This window comes from Salmo salar, chromosome ssa13 (genome assembly GCF_905237065.1).
Source record: "Salmo salar chromosome ssa13, Ssal_v3.1, whole genome shotgun sequence".
Lineage (NCBI taxonomy): Eukaryota > Metazoa > Chordata > Actinopteri > Salmoniformes > Salmonidae > Salmo > Salmo salar.
In genome coordinates this window covers 57,957,392-57,976,000 of record NC_059454.1, presented here as the reverse complement: position 1 = coordinate 57,976,000, position 18,609 = coordinate 57,957,392, and the positions used below count along the sequence as shown (strand labels likewise).

The following is an 18,609-nucleotide window of genomic DNA, read 5'->3' as shown; positions in this document are numbered from 1 at the left end:
ATCACTGATAGCATCGTCAAAGACAGCCATCTCATTTCAATGAGCCCATTCAGACTACAGGACCATAGGCCCACCACAGTATGACTCATGCAGCATTGTTATGCAGAGGCAGCGTCAGCTGTGAAACTTGGACTGGCTGGTAATGCATCATGGGCCTATTAGCATTGTCTGTCACTGCACTGCTGTGGGCCAAGTATAGAGCCAGCGAAGTAGCTTTCTCTCCCTGGCAGCTGGGCTCAGCTCCCATGTTCAGACAGAGAATGCATATACGGGTGTAAGATCTTAATTTGACCCATATCGTCGCAGGAAAATTATTCTGCAGTGACAGGATTTGAATGTTTAGTCCATAATGTTGCATGATCAGTGGTTAGGCTACTAACTGACCAAAATTAGGCTACGAGAAAAGTGCAATAATGTTAATGTAACCATGTGTTAGTGCAGGTGTTCAGTGAATGTGTGTATATCATTAAGCTCATCTGCATTTCCTGCGGCGCAGGAAAATTCTCAGCGACAACAGAGTGATCAGATTAAGATCCTACATCTGTAGCTGCAGTATATCTACACTCTTAGAAAAAAGGGTTCTAAAAGGTTTCTTCGGCTGTCCCCATAGCAGAACCCTTTTTGGTTCCATGTAGAACCCTTTTTGGTTCAAGGTATAACCTTTTTGGGTTCCATGTAGAACCCTCTGTAGAAAGGGTTCTACATGGATCCCAAAAGTGTTTTACCTGGAAACAAAAAGGGTTATTCAAAGGGTGCTCCTATGGGGACAGCCGAAGAACCCTTAAAGGTTCTAGATAGCACCTTTTTTTCTAAGAGTGTACTGAGGCAGCCGCCACCATCTTACCATCAAACATGATCTGATTTTGCACCCTGTCATGTTCTCCCATACTGTCAGAATTACACAGATACAGTGGTGGAAAAAGTAACCAATTTTCATACTTAAGTAAAAGTAAAGACACCTTAATAGAAAAATGACTCAAGTAAAAGTGAAAGTCACCCATTAAAATACTACTTGAGTAAAAGTCAAAAAGTATTTGGTTTAAAATATACTTTAGTATCAAAAGTAAAAGTATAAATAATTTCAAATTCCTTATGTTAAGCAAACTAGACGGCACAATTTTCTTGTTTTTGTTTTATTTATGGATAGCCAGGGGAAAATGTACAAACAAAGCCGGTGTGTTTAGTGTGTCCGCCAGATCAGAGGCAGTTGGGATGCTAGCACATACCCATAGACTTCCAGTCATTGTGCTAACGCTAGTTAGTAATTTCACTAGCGCTAGTTAGCAACTTCCTTCAAACTGCACACAGAGACATAAAAATTGTTACGAGTTCATCTGACTCTGGGGAAGTAGATAAAGGGCTTCCTTGCCAAAATCCCAAAGTATCCCTTTAAGTACTTTACACCACTGCACAGATACAGTGGGTTATAATTAGCTAACAACAACCAAGAGTGCTTTTTCTCCTCCAAGCACTGAAAACTGGGATTTGGATTCATTGCAGATTGTGCCAAAGTTCTTTTGAAGTCCATTTTGCAGCTCATTCAATTTTAATGCCGCTGCAGTCTATGTATAGCAATAGAGCAAACAAGAGAGATAGACGGGGAAAGACATGTTCCTTTACTCGATTTATGATATCACAAGGGCACAGTATGGATTGTCGTTATGGGTGAAAATAAATGGTGTGCTTCATAGAGTGCAGGTATAAACAAGATATAATATGAAGCCATCCAGGAGCAAAATGAAATCGGACATCCAAATGGACGTACTGATAGTTTGCTTCATTTATTGTTTTGCTTTAGGTTTTACACGTCATTGCACCTTTGATGAGTATTCCAAGGATGAAAGTAGAAGTTTGTTTATATAACCGCATTAATGTTATCATTCTCAAAAGTGGCGTGGAATGTCTTTATTTAATTTTGTGTGCCACCATATTTTGGGTGTTTTTCAAAGACACACACACGCATATATATATATATATTTAGAGAGAGAGAGCATTCAGTTCAGGGTATGGAAAAGTCTATTTTCAGCACCATGGACAGTTAACACCATACCATAATTTCACACTCATACACACTAACTGCTACAGCACCAGAAGCTATATAGCCTTGACATAAGAAAGACAGAAAGATAGACATCAACAACACCTAAACACAGAATACCCCATCGTTCATCGAATGTGCATCATTACACTTGTTTTTTCTTCTTTCAGTCAAACCAACCGTGATCCACACGGACATGTTTGTCAACAGTATCGGCCCAGTAAATGCTATCAATATGGTGAGTATACTAGTCCCGTCTCTCAAATTACACTCTGATGCTACAGTAATATTTTATCTCGGTAGCTGGTGAATTCTTTTTCTTTATCGTCTCATCATAGCACTTTTTCCATACATTTGGCATCATAGATTCATTTGAAGTTGTAATGTTGATGAATTGCGTTATGTAATGAATGACATAATCGTGTTGTGCTTGTGTTGCTTTCATGTCATGCCATGGATTGCATACATCAAACTTGAGATAATATGGCCTAATTCCTGCTCAAGGTAATATCATGGCTTTTGTTGCATTTACTTGGCTATGGTTGTCGGATAAACATATAGAATTAAATGGAGTAAGCCCATACTAACTTGATGGAATAAGCTATTTGTTGCTATTTGTAGACGGAGTACAGGCCTTAAGCTGAGCTGTAAAAATAGGGCAGGATGGGTATGGCTTGAAGAGCCTGTACTTTAACTGAAATCCCTGCTGAGGTTCGTATTTCATTGTAATTCAGCACAACAATCTCTCATCTCCATCATCAGCGAGCACCAAGCCACAGAAAGTCTTAACACAAGTGTGGCTCTTTTACTGTCATCACAGGGTTAAGAGACAGTCACGGTTTTGATCTCCTGTTAATCACCTTGAGGCTGTGTATGTGTGCGTTGTGTGTTTGTCTGCATGTGAGCGTGCCTATGTGTGTGCATGCACATGCATGTGTGAAGACCACGTTGATCTCTGTACGTTTAGATGTAATCAGTGCTGTAGGTACGTTCACAATAAATCACATAGCTGTTGTTGGGGTGAGGATGCTAGCTTTTCTAAAGAGAAGAGGATTATGGGTCGACTGATGATGCAGGGGTGTCTCAAAGCATGAACATAATGGAGAATAGTATGGTATGCACTAGGACTACTCACTCTGCCAGAGCTCTTAGGGCCGTCCATTTGGAGCAAGGCCTGCTTGGGTGGGTCGTCAGTTGAAATGTCCTGTACGAAGATATTTTTGAGTTTTTTTGTCTTGTCATATGAATGCTTTCTTCCAGGTTCCTTCTCAACAATGCAACGACAACAAAAAATTATAAAATAAGAATGGCACATTCTGAAATATGATGATAATCTCGGTAATGTGTTTTCTGACCTTCCCCTGGTCGTATTCTCGCGGGGCAGAAATCTCAGAGACCAATTGGTACACTCTGATTTACCACCCCAAGATATTCCTGAACAACGCCTATTTGCGCCCATACTGGATGGAAATTACAAGTGTAATGGCTGTGCTCAATGCAATGGCACTTATAAATGTAGATCCTTCAAACACCCCCAAACAGGGAAATCTATCCCAATTAAAGGTGTTATTACGTGTTCCACTAAGGCAGTTATTTATCTTATAACTTGTCCTTGTGGTAAAAATTATGTGGGTAAAACAAAGCGTGAATTAAAAGTACGTATCTCAGAGCATCGTAGCACCATTAGGTGCAAAAACTTGACTTACCCAGTTGCGGCCCACTTTTTGGAAGCAAACCATTCGATTTCGTCTCTGCGTTATATTGGCATCGAACATGTCACCCTCCCGAGGAGAGGGGGTGACCTTGATAATTTATTGTTAAAACGAGAGGCTGCCTGGATCTTTAATTTAAAGACCCTTGCTCCCTTCGGTCTCAACATAGACTTTGATCTGAAGCCATTCTTGTGATTATTGTGATTTTGCCATTGTAATTGTTTGTTAGATACATTTTAGACTACAAATGCTATGATCGTATGCTATCCATTTGTTTGTCTTTTTGTATGTTCTTTGTATGCCATTTTTTTTTACATATATATTTGAGTTAACCAATGATATTAGACCACACTTGGCCATGATTACAAACACCTGTGTGTCTCTTGACACTGTATAAATGACTCATCTCCCAGTGTTTGTGATGATACCCTGATGAAGACAGCTTTGCTGTCGAAACGTTGGTTATTACATTTTTGCATCTGAGCTCTTAGAGTGTGCGGCTTTTCCTTATTTTCTAAAATAAGATTAACAACATAAAGTAAATGGCACAGTGGAATAGAATAGACATTTTAGCATAAGTATAATACAGGAAGACACCATTTATAGTCCAATATTTACACATGTATCAGGGTTTACATTGCACGGTATTAGTAATAGTAAATAAGAGTCTGGTGGCAGCACTTGTGATGTGTGTGTAACATGCATGTATATATGTGTGTGTTTGTGTGTGGATGTGTGGATGTCTGTGTGGGTGAGTGCGTGAGTGAGTGCATGTGAGTGCATGTGTGCTAAGGTGTAGGTGGTCAGTCCAGTTCAAGTGTTTAGCAGTCTGATGGCTTGTAGATAGAAACTGTCTCTGAGCCTGTTGGTATCAGACCTCATGCTCCAATATCGTCTGATCGGCGGTAAGGGAGTGAAGAGCTCATGCCTGGGGTGTGTGGGGTCTTTGATGATGTTGGGGGACTTCCCAACACACTGGTTCGAGTAGATGTCCTGAATGGGTTAGAACACGGCCCCAGTGATGTACAGGACCATCTTCACCACCCATACTAGACCGTGATGCAACCGGTCAGGACGCTCTCGATGGTGCAGCGGTAGTATTTGGAGAGGACCAGGGGTGGCATGCCAAATTTCTTCAGCCGTCTTAGGAAGTAGAGGCGCTGTTGCACTATGAGAGAAAAATGACAAGATTATGTTATAATGCATTGAATAGCTACAACGAGTACTCTCTCACCTGTGTCTATGGGACTGAGTTGGGTCTCTGGGGGCTTGAGCTGACAATTACAGTTACAGCCTGCATTCCATAGACAAGATGTGGTGGGTATAACCGAGATTGCGATAGCCTAGGAGTAGAACAATCCCTCATTGTTCCTATTCATTCTTTTATTTGGGAAACTAAACCGGATGGGGTTAAAACAACATCAAGTGCAGATAAGCACGAGATTAACCCAAAGTGGCATATGATGCCCCGTGGCCTGCATGGGATGGGTGGAACCAGCCACGACTAAGCATTCTTAGTGTCAGCTATATAAGAACCAGGATTCCTCTGTAAAGGTTAAGCTCTCTGCAACACACACTTTGGAGTGTGTGGTCGACCAGCTACATTATTGCAATAATTATATTAAATAAAGATGATTGTTTTAAGAAATGACAAGGTCTCTCTCAGGATACATGACTTTCCACGACAGTGCCCTCTTGACAAAAGTGGTGGTGTTGTTGGTTCATGTTAAGTGGATGCAGAGGAACTTAAAACTGCTGACTCTCTCTACTGCAGTCCCGTTGATGTGGATCGGGGCGTGTTCCCTCCTCTGCTTCCTGATGTTAACAATCAACTCCTTTGTTTAGCTGATGTTGAAGGAGAGGTTGTTGTCCTGGCACCAAAAGGCCAGTTCACTTACCTCCCCCCTGTAGGCTGACTCATCGTTATTGGTTATCAGACCTACAATCATGTTGTCGTCAGCAACCTTGATGATGGAGTTAGCTTTGTGCAAAGCCACACAGTCATGGGTGAACAGGGAGTACAGCAGAGGGCTGAGGACACACCCCTGGGGGGCCCCTGTGTTAAGAGTTAGTGTGGAGGAGCTGTTGTTGCCAATCCTCACAGCCTGTTGTCTGCCCATCAGGAAGATCCAGTTGCAGTGTCCAGACCCAGGAGTCTGAGCTTGGTGTGGAGCTTAGACGGAAAAATAGTGTTACATGCCAAACTGTAGTCATTGAACAGCATTCTCACATAGGTATTCGTCTTCTCCAGATGTGTTAGGGCTGTGTGAATAGCGATGGAAATGGCATCTTTCGTGGATCTGTTGGAGCAGTGGGCAAATTAGACTGGGTCCAGTGTGCCTGGCATGCTGGCCCTGATGTGGGCCATGACCAGCCTATCAAAACACTTTATGGTGACAGCGGTAAGTGCGACGGGGCGATAGTCATTTAGGCATGTCACCTTGGTTTTCTTGGGCACTGGGACAGGGACAGGTTTAAGATGTCCGAGAAGACGCCAGCCAGCTGGTCATCACACACTTTGACGACGCGGCAAAGGATACCATCTGGGCTGGAGGCTTTGTGAATATTTACTCTTTTGAGAGCAAAAGCACCTTGTTGTCCAGAGCAGCTAGAGTCTTCCTGGATTGCTCGATATTGTCTGCCTCAAAGCGAGCATAGAATGTGATAAACTTGTCTGGGAGGGAAGCTTTGGTGGGCACCACACAGCTGGATTTGCCTTTGTAGTCCATGATAGCCTGTAGTCCTTGCCACATGCTTCGTGAATCTGACTTGTCGAACATCGATTCAAGTTTGAGTTTGTATTGTTTTTTTTTGCATCTCTAATGGATTTGTGGAGCTCGTACCTGGTTGCCTTGTACATTTCGCGTGTCACCGAGTCATCAGGGTTCGTTCTGCTGACATTGAATGCTGCAGTACGGGCTCTCAGCATGGTACGGATTTCTCTGTTCATCCAGGGTTTTTGGTTGGGCTATGTCCGGATTATTGCGAGTACAACATCATCAACACATTTCCTAATGAAGCCTGTGACTGATTATGTACTGTATATTCCTCAATGTTGATAGATGAGTCCTGGGTGGATGAATCTTCCAATTTGCATTCTCAAAACAGTCCTGCAGCATTGAGTCTGTCTTCTCTGTCCAGCGTCTCACTATTCTTTGTGTTGGTGGCTAATTCTTGAGTTGCTGCTTGTAGGTGGGGAATAGGAACAGAGAGACGTGACCCGATTGGCCAAAGTGGGGGCGGGGGATGGCTTTGTACACATCATGCATGTTTGCTACACATGGTCCAGCACATTGTTTCCTCTCAAGGGGAAGGATACATGTTGGTGATACTTTGGAAAAATATGTTTTAAATTTGCTTGGTTAAAATCTCCCGCGACAATAAAGACCGCTTCCAGGTTATACCTCTAGTTTTGGGTTTAATGTGTCAATGTATAGTTCATGTACATGAATAATCAATTAATTTAATTACTGTTTTACCTTAGCCACGGAATCCCTTGTTTGATATGAGACAGACAGACGGAATCTGGGCAAGCCCCTTGCCATTTGATTGACAGCCAGCAAGCAGCAACAGTAGCGGTGTGTTTTCCCTTTACGAGACAGACAGCCTACAGTAGTCGACCTAATAACTATCAGTAGTTAAAATAAATATTTTCAAGAAAGAAACATGTCAGCCGAACAGGTAACGTATAGGTTATCCATAATACACCACATGACCAAAAGTATGTGGACACCTGTTTGTCAAACATCTCATTCCAAAATCATGGGCATTAATACGGTTTCGGTCCCACATTTGCTGCTATAACAGCCTCTACTCTTCTGGGCAGGCTTTTCAATAGATGTTGGCACATTGCTGCAGGGACTTCCATTCAGCCACAAGAGCATTAGTGAAGTCAGGCACTGATGTTGGGCGATTAGGCCTGGCTCGCAGTCGGCGTTCCAGTTCATCCCAAAGGTGTTCGATGGGTTTGAGGTCAGGGCTCTTTGCAGGCCAGTCAAGTTCTTCCACACCAATCTCGACAAACCCTTTCTCTATGGACCTTGCTTTGTTCACGGGGCCATTGTCATGCTTAGACAGGAAAGGGCCTTCCCCAAACGGTTGCCACAAATTTGGAAGCACAGAATCGTCTACTGCCAATGTTTGTCAATGGAGATGCATTGCTGTCTGCTCAATTTTATACACCAGTCAGCAATGGGTGTGGATGAAATATCTGAATTTGAAAGGGGTCCACATACTTTTGTATATATAGTCTATGTTTTTATTCCAAGTGTAGACTATTATTTATGAACACGTATTTATGTATTGACGTATATTTTACAACAACCATTGTTATGTATAGAATACTGCTTTGTATTAAAGTAGCTTATTCTTAAAAAAAATAAATGCTACAAAGTATGTGATGTAAATGTTATACTGATGTACAGGAGCAGCAATGCAGGATGAACTGAATTGATTTCTGAGGCTTCATGTACAGTAGGCCTCGATATCCTGACTTTGATTATACTTGTTTTTTTAGACTGTGAAAGCTCATTAGCTCTGAGACATACAGAGAGGGGAAAAAAGTATTTGATCCCCTGCTGATTTTGTACGTTTGCCCACTGACAAAGAAATGATCAGTCTATAATTTTTATGGTAGGTTTATTTGAACAGTGAGAGACAGAATAACAACCAAAAAATCCAGAAAAATGCATGTCAAAAATGTTATAAATTGATTTGCATTTTAATGAGGGAAATAAGTATTTGACCCTCTCTCAATCAAAAAGATTTCTGGCTCCCAGGTGTCTTTTATACAGGTAACGCGCTGAGATTAGGAGCACACTCTTACACTCTTAAAGAGAGTGCTCCTAATCTCAGTTTGTTACCTGTATAAAAGACACCTGTCCACAGAAGCAATCAATCAATCAGATTCCAAACTCTCCACCATGGCCAAGACCAAAGAGCTCTCCAAGGATATCAGGGACAAGATTGTAGACCTACACAAGGCTGGAATGGGCTACAAGACCATCGCCAAGCAGCTTGGTGAGAAGGTGACAACAGTTGGTGCGATTATTCGCAAATGGAAGAAACACAAAAGAACTGTCAATCTCCCTCGGCCTGGGGCTCCATGCAAGATCTCACCTCGTGGAGTTGCAATGATCATGAGAATGGTGAGGAATCAGCCCAGAACTAGACGGGAGGATCTTGTCAATGATCTCAAGGCAGCTGGGACCATAGTCACCAAGAAAACAATTGGTAACACACTACGCCGTGAAGGACTGAAATCCTGCAGTGCCCGCAAGGTCCCCCTGCTCAAGAAAGCACATATACATGCCCGTCTGAAGATTGCCAATGAACATCTGAATGATTCAGAGGACAACTGGGTGAAAGTGTTGTGGTCAGATGAGACCAAAATGGAGCTCTTTGGCATGAACTCAACTCGCCGTGTTTGGAGGAGGTAGAATGCTGCCTATGACCCCAAGAACACCATCCCCACCATCAAACATGGAGGTGGAAACATTATGCTTTGGGGGTGTTTTTCTGCTAAGTGGACAGGACAACTTCACCGCATCAAAGGGACGATGGACGGGGCCATGTACCGTCAAATCTTGGGTGAGTACCTCCTTCCCTCAGCCAGGGCATTGAAAATGGGCCGTGGATGGGTATTCCAGCATGACAATGACCCAAAACCCACGGCCAAGGCAACAAAGGAGTGGCTCAAGAAGAAGCACATTAACCTCTATGGGCTAGGTGGGACGGTCCCACCTACTCAACAGCCAGTGTAATCCCGTGGCGCGTTATTCAAATTCTTAAAAAATGCAAAAACTTCAATTTTTCAAACATATGACTATTTTACACCATTTTAAAGATAAGACTCTCGTTAATCTAACCACACTGTCCGATTTCAAAAAGGCTTTACAACGAAAGCAAAACATTAGATTATGTCAGCAGAGTACCCAGCCAGAAATAATCAGACACCCATTTTTCAAGCTAGCATATAATGTCACATAAACCCAAACCACAGCTAAATGTAGCACTAACCTTTGATGATCTTCATCAGATGACAACCCTAGGACATTATGTTATACAATACATGCATGTTTTGTTCAATCAAGTTCATATTTATATCAAAAACCAGCTTTTTACATTAGCATGTGACTAGCATGTGACTAGCATTCCCACCGAACACTGCCGGTGAATTTACTAAATTACTCATGATAAACGTTCATAAAAAGCATAACAATTATTTTAAGAATTATAGATACAGAACTCCTCTATGCACTCCATATGTCCGATTTTAAAATAGCTTTTCGGTGAAAGCACATTTTGCAATATTCTCAGCAGATAGCCCGGCATCACAGGGCTAGCTATTTAGACACCCAGCAAGTTTAGCACTCATCAAAGTCAGACTTACTATAAGAAACATTTTATTACCTTTGCTGTCTTCGTCAGAATGCACTCCCAGGACTTCTACTTCAATAACAAATGTTGGTTTGGTTCAAAATAATCCATAGTTATATCCAAACAGCGGCGTTTTGTTCGTGCGTTCAAGACACTATCCGAAAGGGTAAATAAGGGTGACGAGCATGGCGCAATTCGTGACAAAAAAATTCTAAATATTTCATTACCGTACTTCGAAGCATGTCAACCGCTGTTTAAAATCAATTTTTATGCCATTTTTCTCATAAAAAAGCGATAATATTCAGACCGGGAATCTGCGTTTAGGTAAACAGACGATAGAAAATAAAGCATTCGGTCGACTCGGGCACGCGCCTAAACCCATAGTACTCTGATCGGCCACTTGCCAAAAGCGATAATGTGTTTCAGCCAGAGGCTGCCTCGATTTCGTTCAGCTTTTTCCCGGGCTCTGAGAGCCTATGGGAGCCGTAGGAAGTGTCACGTTATTGCAAAGATCCTCAGTCTTCAATAAAAAGAGCCAAGATGAAACACAATTTGTCAGACAGGCCACTTCCTGCATGGAATCTTCTCAGGTTTTGGCCTGCCATATGAGTTCTGTTATACTCACAGACACCATTCAAACAGTTTTAGAAACTTTAGGGTGTTTTCTATCCAAAGCCAATAATTATATGCATATTCTAGTTACTGGGCAGGAGTAGTAACCAGATTAAATCGGGTACGTTTTTTATCCGGCCGTGTCAATACTGCCCCCTAGCCCTAACAGGTTAAGGTCCTGGAGTGGCCTAGCCAGTCTCCAGACCTTAATCCCATAGAAAATCTGTGGAGGGAGCTGAAGGTTCGAGTTGCCAAACGTCAGTCTCGAAACCTTAATGACTTGGAGAAGATCTGCAAAGAGGAGTGGGACAAAATCCCTCCTGAGATGTGTGCAAACCTGTTGGCCAACTACAAGAAACGTCTGACCTCTGTGATTGCCAACAAGGGTTTTGCAACCAAGTACTAAGTCATGTTTTGCAGAGGGGTCAAACACTTATTTCCCGCATTAAAATGCAAATCATTTTATAACATTTTTTACATGCTTTTTTCTGGATTTTTTTGTTGTTATTCTGTGTCTCACTGTTCAAATAAACCTACCATTACAATTATAGACTGACCATTTCTTTGTCAGTGGGCAAATGTACAAAATCAGCAGGGGATCAAATGCTTTTTTCCCTCACTGTAGATCAGGCTGGGGTGGAATGGTATGGACCCCCCTACTGTGTTGAGAGACAGAGGTGGGATAGAGAGAAAATTTGAGCTCCCTCTTGGCAAGGCCCAAATGAAAAGCCATGTCATTGGCTTTGGGCTGTCTGTTTATTTATATATTTTTTATGTGGCCTATTGAATTGGCATAAGTGTGTTCTGGGTAACAGAGTTGCTTTTTATCTCGTTTATGACTCTTTGGTGTGGATTTGGGCTTTATTGTTAGGCTAAGCTTTGTAGAAAATGTAATGCCTCTATGCCCTCTCACACACACAACTCCCCAGATTTTTTTTTTTACCCGCACATCACTTTTGAACCTCAGGGCTCTACCGTTCCATAAAGCATAATGAAAAAAATAAAACTGTCAAATAGTAATCAAATAATATACCCCCTCTCTGCCCATCTCTATTTTCTCTCTTTCGCTTTCCCTCTTTTTCTTCCTTTCTCTCTCTCTCTCCTCTCACGCTCTCAATCTCATCTCTCTCTCTCTCAATCTCATCTCTCTCAATCTCATCTCTCTCAATCTCATCTCTCTCTCTCTCTCTCAAACACACACGCACACGACTATACACACACACACACACACACACACACACACACATGCACTGCTCTCCCCTTCCTTCAGTGCTCTATTGAATACCCTTCATATATAGTACCTTCAGAAAGTATTCACACCCCTTGACTTTATCCACATTTTGCTGTGTTACAGCCTGAATTTAAAACGGATACAATTTAGATTTTTTGTCACAGGCCTACACACAATACTCCATAAAATCGTAGTGGAATTATGATTTTAGAGTTTTTTAAATAAATTAACTAAAAATGAAAAGCTGAAATGTCTTGAGTCAATAAGTATTCAGGAGTAAAAATGTGCTTAACAAGTCACATAATACGTTGCATGGACTCTGTGTGCAATAATAGTGTTCAACATGATTTTGAATGACTACCTCATCTCTGTACCCCACACATACAACTATCTGTAAGGTCCCTCAGTTGAGCAGTGAATTTCAAACACAGATTCAACCAGAAAGACCAGGGAGGTTTTCCAATGCCTCCCAAAGAAGGGCTCCTGTTGGTAGATGGGTAAAAAAACAGACATTGAATATCCCTTTGAGCATGGTGAAGTTATAAATTACACTTTGGATTGTGTATCCGTACACCCAGTCACTACAAATATACAGTCATCCTTCCTAACCCAGTTGCCAGAGAGGAAGGAAACTCTGAGGGACTTGACCATGAGGCCAAAGGTGAGTTTAAAACAGTTACAGAGTTTAATGGCTGTGATAGTATAAAATTGAGGATGGATCAACAACATTGTAGTAACTCCACAATACTAACCTAAATTACAGAGTGAAAAGAAGGAAGCCTGTACAGAATAAAAAAATTCAAAAACATCCATGCATCCTGTTTGCAACAAGGCACGAAAGTAATACTACAAAAAATGTGGCAAAGCAATTAACTTTCAGTCCTGAATAAAACGTGTTATGTTTGGAGCACATCCAATACAATACATTATTGAGTACCACTTCATATTTTCAAGCATAGTGGTGGCTGCATCATGTTATGGGTATGCTTATACTTGTTAAGGACTGGGGTGTATTCCAGGGTAAAAAAGAAATGGAATGGAGCTAAGCACAGGCAAAAAAAATCCTAGAGGAAAACCTGGTACAGTCTACTTTCCACCAGACACTGGGAGATGAATTCACCTTTCAGCAGGACAATAATCTAGTTTCTTACTCAGAAGAAAGTGAATGTTCCTGAGTGGCCGAGTTACAGTTTTGACTTAAATCTGCCTGAAAATGGTTGTCTAGCAATGATCAACAACCAATATGACATTGCTTGAAGAATTTTGAAAAGAATAACGGGCAAATGTTGCACAATCTAGGTGTGGAAAGCTCTTAGACTTACCCAGAAAGAAACACAGCTGTAATTGTTACTAAAGGTGCTTCTAAAAAGTATTGACTCAGAGGTGTGAATACTTACGGTACCAGTCAAAAGTTTGGACACACATACTCAATACAGGGTTTTTCTTTATTTTTGCTATGTTCTACATTGTAGAATAATAGTGAAGACATCAAAACTACGAAATAACACACATGGAATCATGCAGTAACCAAAAAAGTGTTAAACAAATCAAAATATATTTTATATTTGAGATTATTCAAAGAAGCCACCCTCTGCCTTGATGACAGCTTTGCACACTCTTGGCATTCTCTCAGCAATTAACATGTGTGCCTTGTTAAAGTTAATTTGTGGACTTTCTTTCCTTCTTAATGCGTTTGAGCCAATCAGTAGTGTTGTGACAAGGCAGGGATGGTATACAGAAGATAGCCTTATTTGGTAAAAGACCAAGTCCATATTATGGTAAGAACAGCTCAAATAAGCAAAGAGAAATGACAGTCCATCATTACTTTAAGACATGAAGGTCAGTCAATACAGAACATTTCAAGAACTTTTAAAGTTTCTTCAAGTGCACTCGCAAAAACCATCAAGTGCTATGATGTAGCTGGCTCTCATGAGGACCGCCACAGGAAAGGAATACCCAGACCCTGCTGCAGAGGATAAGTTCATTAGAGTTAACTGCACCTCAGTTTGCAGCTCAAATAAATGCTTTACAGAGTTCAAGTAACAGACACATCTCAATATCAACTGTTCAGAGAAGACTTCGTGAATCAGGCCTTAATGGTCGAAAAGCTGCGAAGAAACCACTACTAAAGGACACCAATAAGAAGAAGAGACTTGCTTAGGCCAAGAAACACAAGCAATGGACATTCGGCCAGTGGAAATCTGTCCTTTTGTCTGATGAGTCCAAATTTGTGATTTTTGGTTCTAGCTTCCGTGTCTTTGTGAGACGCAGAGTAGGTGAAAAGATGATCTCTGCATGTGTGGTTCCCACCATGAAGCATGGAGGAGGAGGTGTGATGGTGTGGGGGTGCTTTGCTGGTGACACTCTCTGTGATTTATTTAGAATTCGAGGCACACTTAACCAGAATGGCTACCACAGCATTCTGCAATGATACGCCATCACATCTGGTTTGCGCATAGTGGGACTATCATTTATTTTTTAACATTCAATGACAAAAAACACACCTCCAGGCTGTGTAAGGGCTGTTTGACAAAGAAGGAGAGTGATGGAGTGCTGCATCAGATGACCTGGCCTCCACAATCACCCGACCTCAACCCAATTGAGATGGTTTGGGATGAGTTGGATCGCAGAGTGAAGGAAAATTAGCCAACAGGTGCTCAGCATATGTGGGAACTTCTTCAAGACTGTGGAAAAGCATCCCTCATGAACCTGCTTGAGAGAATGCCAAGTGTGAGCAAACCTGTCATCAAGGCAAAGGGAGGCTACTTTGAAGAATCTCAATTATAAAATAGATTTTGATTTGTTTAACACTTTTGCTTACTACATGATTCCATATGTGTTATTTCATAGTTTTGATGTTCTCACTATTTGTATACAATGTAAAAATAGTAAAAATAAAGAAAAACCCTTGAATGAGTTGGTGTGTCCAAACCTTTAACTGGTACTGTATGCACATTAGATCTAGCTATAGATATATAGATATATTACATTTGCAAAATGTATGGGATATTATGGGATTTTGTGTGTAGATTGGTGACAACAGAAATATGTTTAATCCATTTTGAATTCAGGCTGTAACAAAACAAAATGTTGAATAAGTCAAGGGGTATGATTACTTTCTGAAGGCACTGCATGGCGGTAACTGCCAAAATAAAGGAAACACTTGTGTAAATGAGGGATTCAATGTATATTGAAAGCAGGTGCTTCCAAACGGGTATGATTCCTGAGGTAAATAGGCAATTAACATCCCATCATGCTTAGGATCATGTACAAAACTGCCCAGTTGCCCATTATTTTGGCTACCATAGAAGAACAGTTCTCAGTGTCTTTGAAAGAGGGGTCTCAAAGGAGCATAGGGGTTTTTAAGGGTGTGTGTGTGTGTGTGTGTGTGTGTGTGTGTGTGTGTGTGTGTGTGTGTGTGTGTGTGTGTGTGTGTGTGTGTGTGTGTGTGTGTGTGTGTGTGTGTGTGTGTGTGTGTGTGTGTGTGTGTGTCGGTCACCAGATCTCAACCCAATTGAGATTCCGGAGTGGCATCTGAGACAGCATTTAACACAACCATCAATAAAACATCAAATTATCTAATTTCTCATTGAAGAAGGGTGTCGCATCCCTCCAATAGATTACCAGACACTTGTAGAATCTATGCCAAGGTGCATTGAAGCTGTCCTGGCAGCTTGTGGTGGCCCACACCAGGAGGACGAGAATGAGGGGAGGAGGAGAGAGAAGGACTGGAAGAGTTGTGAGAAGTGGAGGAAGTTACCTGTATATCCCAGCCCTGTTGAATGGGAGACAGTGATCACTGCAGAAAACCCTTTTCAGGGAGGTTATGAGGTTAGATAATGCTACTGCTTTACAATGGAAAGTTAAGATCACTTTATTTGTCAATTGCACACAAGATCCAACCGAAATGTGACTTTCACTTTTAACCCAACCCCTCCGAAAGACACACACACAGGTTTTGGAGAGGTCCGGTGAGCTGCCACAGTGGGCACCCAGGGAGCTGTTTTTGTGGGGTGTTGAGCGCCTTACTCAAGGGCACAACAGCAGGCAATGACTTCTAGGATTTGATACCCTCCGGTTGCCAGCTCACTTCCCAACAGATTTTTTCCTGTCAGACCCAGAATTCTAACTGGCAAGCCTCCAGTTGCTAGATCGCTAAGCTACCTGCCGCCCCAGGGAAGCCATTCTTTACCCCGTTAAACATTTCATTTTCAGGTTGATAGGGTCCAGTTCAGCACCACTATTTCATCAGGACAAAGGATTCATGGCCTGAAAGGAAGCCATTTTTCTTAGAGAAAGTGCTCTTCCAACATATGGCAGACAGCATTACGCTTAAATGTAGTTGTAAAACTGCCCTCAGAATAAACCGTTTTGGTGGAACCTGGAGAGTGATTTGTATTAACAGTTCTGGATGACTCTCGTTCCTGTTAAGGGTCTCAGGGCACTCGGATCTAGTTAAGGATCCCAGGGTGCTCAATGGTAATGTTTTTATTCGTTGTTAAATTTCAACACAGACTTTAACATGTATATAAAGGATGACTGTGGATGGAATTCACTCAAAACTGCCATAGTGATGAGCTTTGTGTCTTTTGACACAGAGCCCAATAGTTTATGAACTACTGCCTGTGCACGTAGTTCTTATTCTGAAATGGGATACATCTACCTGTGAGGGTTGTCTACCTTGTAATAGTAGCAGGTTGTTACAGTAGCAAAAAAACATTATCTGATCTCATTTGGCCTTAGGAGAAATAGCTACTGCGTAATACCGCAATGCCGGTTTGATTGAATCGAGCCTGTGTTTTTGTTTCTCCGCAGGAGTACACCATCGACATCTTTTTTGCCCAGACGTGGTATGACCGGAGATTGAAGTTCAACAGCACCATGAAGGTCCTGCGTCTCAACAGCAACATGGTGGGCAAGATCTGGATCCCTGACACCTTCTTTCGCAACTCCAAGAAGGCCGATGCCCACTGGATCACCACGCCCAATCGCATGCTTCGGATCTGGAACGATGGACGGATACTCTACACACTGCGGTGAGATGTCCAATGAAGAAGCACCGATGGATGACCCTGACACAAATGAGGGAACAGAGACTGTTTCCAGTTGACTGTATCTGACAGGCGGTAGTTCTCTATCGGCACTGATTGAGCTTTGGAACACGTTAATTATCTTAATTTGGTGCCCCCGGTTAAGAAAGGAGAGTAGCTTCGGCCTGGCAGTACTGATGTGGTCTAGTCTAGAGAACGCAGTGGTCTAGGATGAACGGTATCTACTATCTAGCTAGATAACTCTCTCATACTGTCTAATTAGAGGAGGAACTATGCTGGACTGGACTCCTCAACCCAGCTGTGATTGATGTTCTCCCAGAATGCAACCGCAGTTCATTAATTCATTGGGGAACTCCAACCTCACCAATGGCTAATTGTATCGTCCTAATGCTGAATAGAATGATACATGACAAAAGTGGATGGATGAGTAATGTCATTATTGCCCATTTTGTCATTTAGAAGGTTTAATGAGTCTGACTTTCAAGTCCGCTGAATGGTAGAAATCAGACAGGATTGTTACAAAACAGAAGTATGTTAGACGCTTTGTTGACAACCCCAACCAGCACAGTAAACGGTGTGTTTTTCTGTTTGCAGGTTGACTATTGATGCCGAGTGCCAGCTTAAACTGAACAACTTTCCAATGGATGAGCACTCCTGTCCCCTGGAGTTTTCAAGCTGTAAGTCTGGCCATATGCTCTCTACTACCCCACCGTCTCGCTCACTCGCTCTCTTGCTCACATACACTCTATATATCTCTCTGCATGGCGTCCACATGCCCGCTTCCAACTGCAACAGCAGTGGCAGCCAAAAACAAGCACCATACCATGCTGATGAAGACATCAGCACAGTGGACAAAATGCTCCCATGTTTTTTTCTTCCCTTTTTACTATTGTGAGATAGGGGAAAAGGAAAGAGACAGGAGTACATTTTGAGAAGGGAGAAGCAATACGTTTTTACATTGACCTCCAAACCGTAGGAGTTTAGATCCAGTACATTTAGCAGTGGTGGAAAAATGATTCAATTGTCATACTTGAGTAAAAGTAAAGATACCTTAATAGAAAATGACTCAAGTAAAAGTGAAAGTCACCCAGTAAAATACTGCTTGAGTAAAAGTGTAAAAGTATTTGGTTTTAAATATACTTAAGTATCAAAAGTAAAAGTATAAATAATTTCTTATTCCTTATATCAAGTCAACCAGGCGACACAATTTTCTTGTTTTTTACATTTATGTATAGACAAGGGCCCACTCCAACACTCGGACATCATTTACAAATGAAGCATTTGTCTTTAGTGAGTCCGCCAGATCAGAGGCAGTGGGGATGACCAGGGATGTTCTCTTGATAAGTCTGTGAATTGTACCATTTCCCTGTGCTGCTAAGCATTCAAAATGTAACGAGTACTTTTGGGTGTCAGGGAAAATGTATGGAGTAAAAAGTACATAATTTTCTTTAGGAATGTGGTGAAGTAAAAGTAAAAGTTGTCAAAAATATGAATAGTAAAGTACAGATACTAAAAAAAACTGCTTAAGTAGTACTTTGAAGTATTTTTACTTAAGTACTTTACACCACTATACAGTAGCCAGGCAGG

The 18,609-nt window shown here is 41.7% G+C and overlaps 1 protein-coding gene across 4 annotated transcripts in view; it reads left to right on the top strand.

The window, feature by feature from the left end:
* gabrg2 (gamma-aminobutyric acid type A receptor subunit gamma2) overlaps positions 1-18,609 on the top strand; it is a 68,707-nt gene that overhangs the window by 7,518 nt on the left and 42,580 nt on the right. For all 4 annotated transcript variants that reach the window (XM_045693401.1, XM_014136810.2, XM_014136812.2 and 1 more), the window contains exons 3-5: positions 2,209-2,276; positions 16,787-17,007; positions 17,617-17,699. In XM_045693401.1, the coding sequence (XP_045549357.1) occupies positions 2,209-2,276; positions 16,787-17,007; positions 17,617-17,699 (372 nt within the window). The remainder of the gene's footprint in view (positions 1-2,208; positions 2,277-16,786; positions 17,008-17,616; positions 17,700-18,609) is intronic.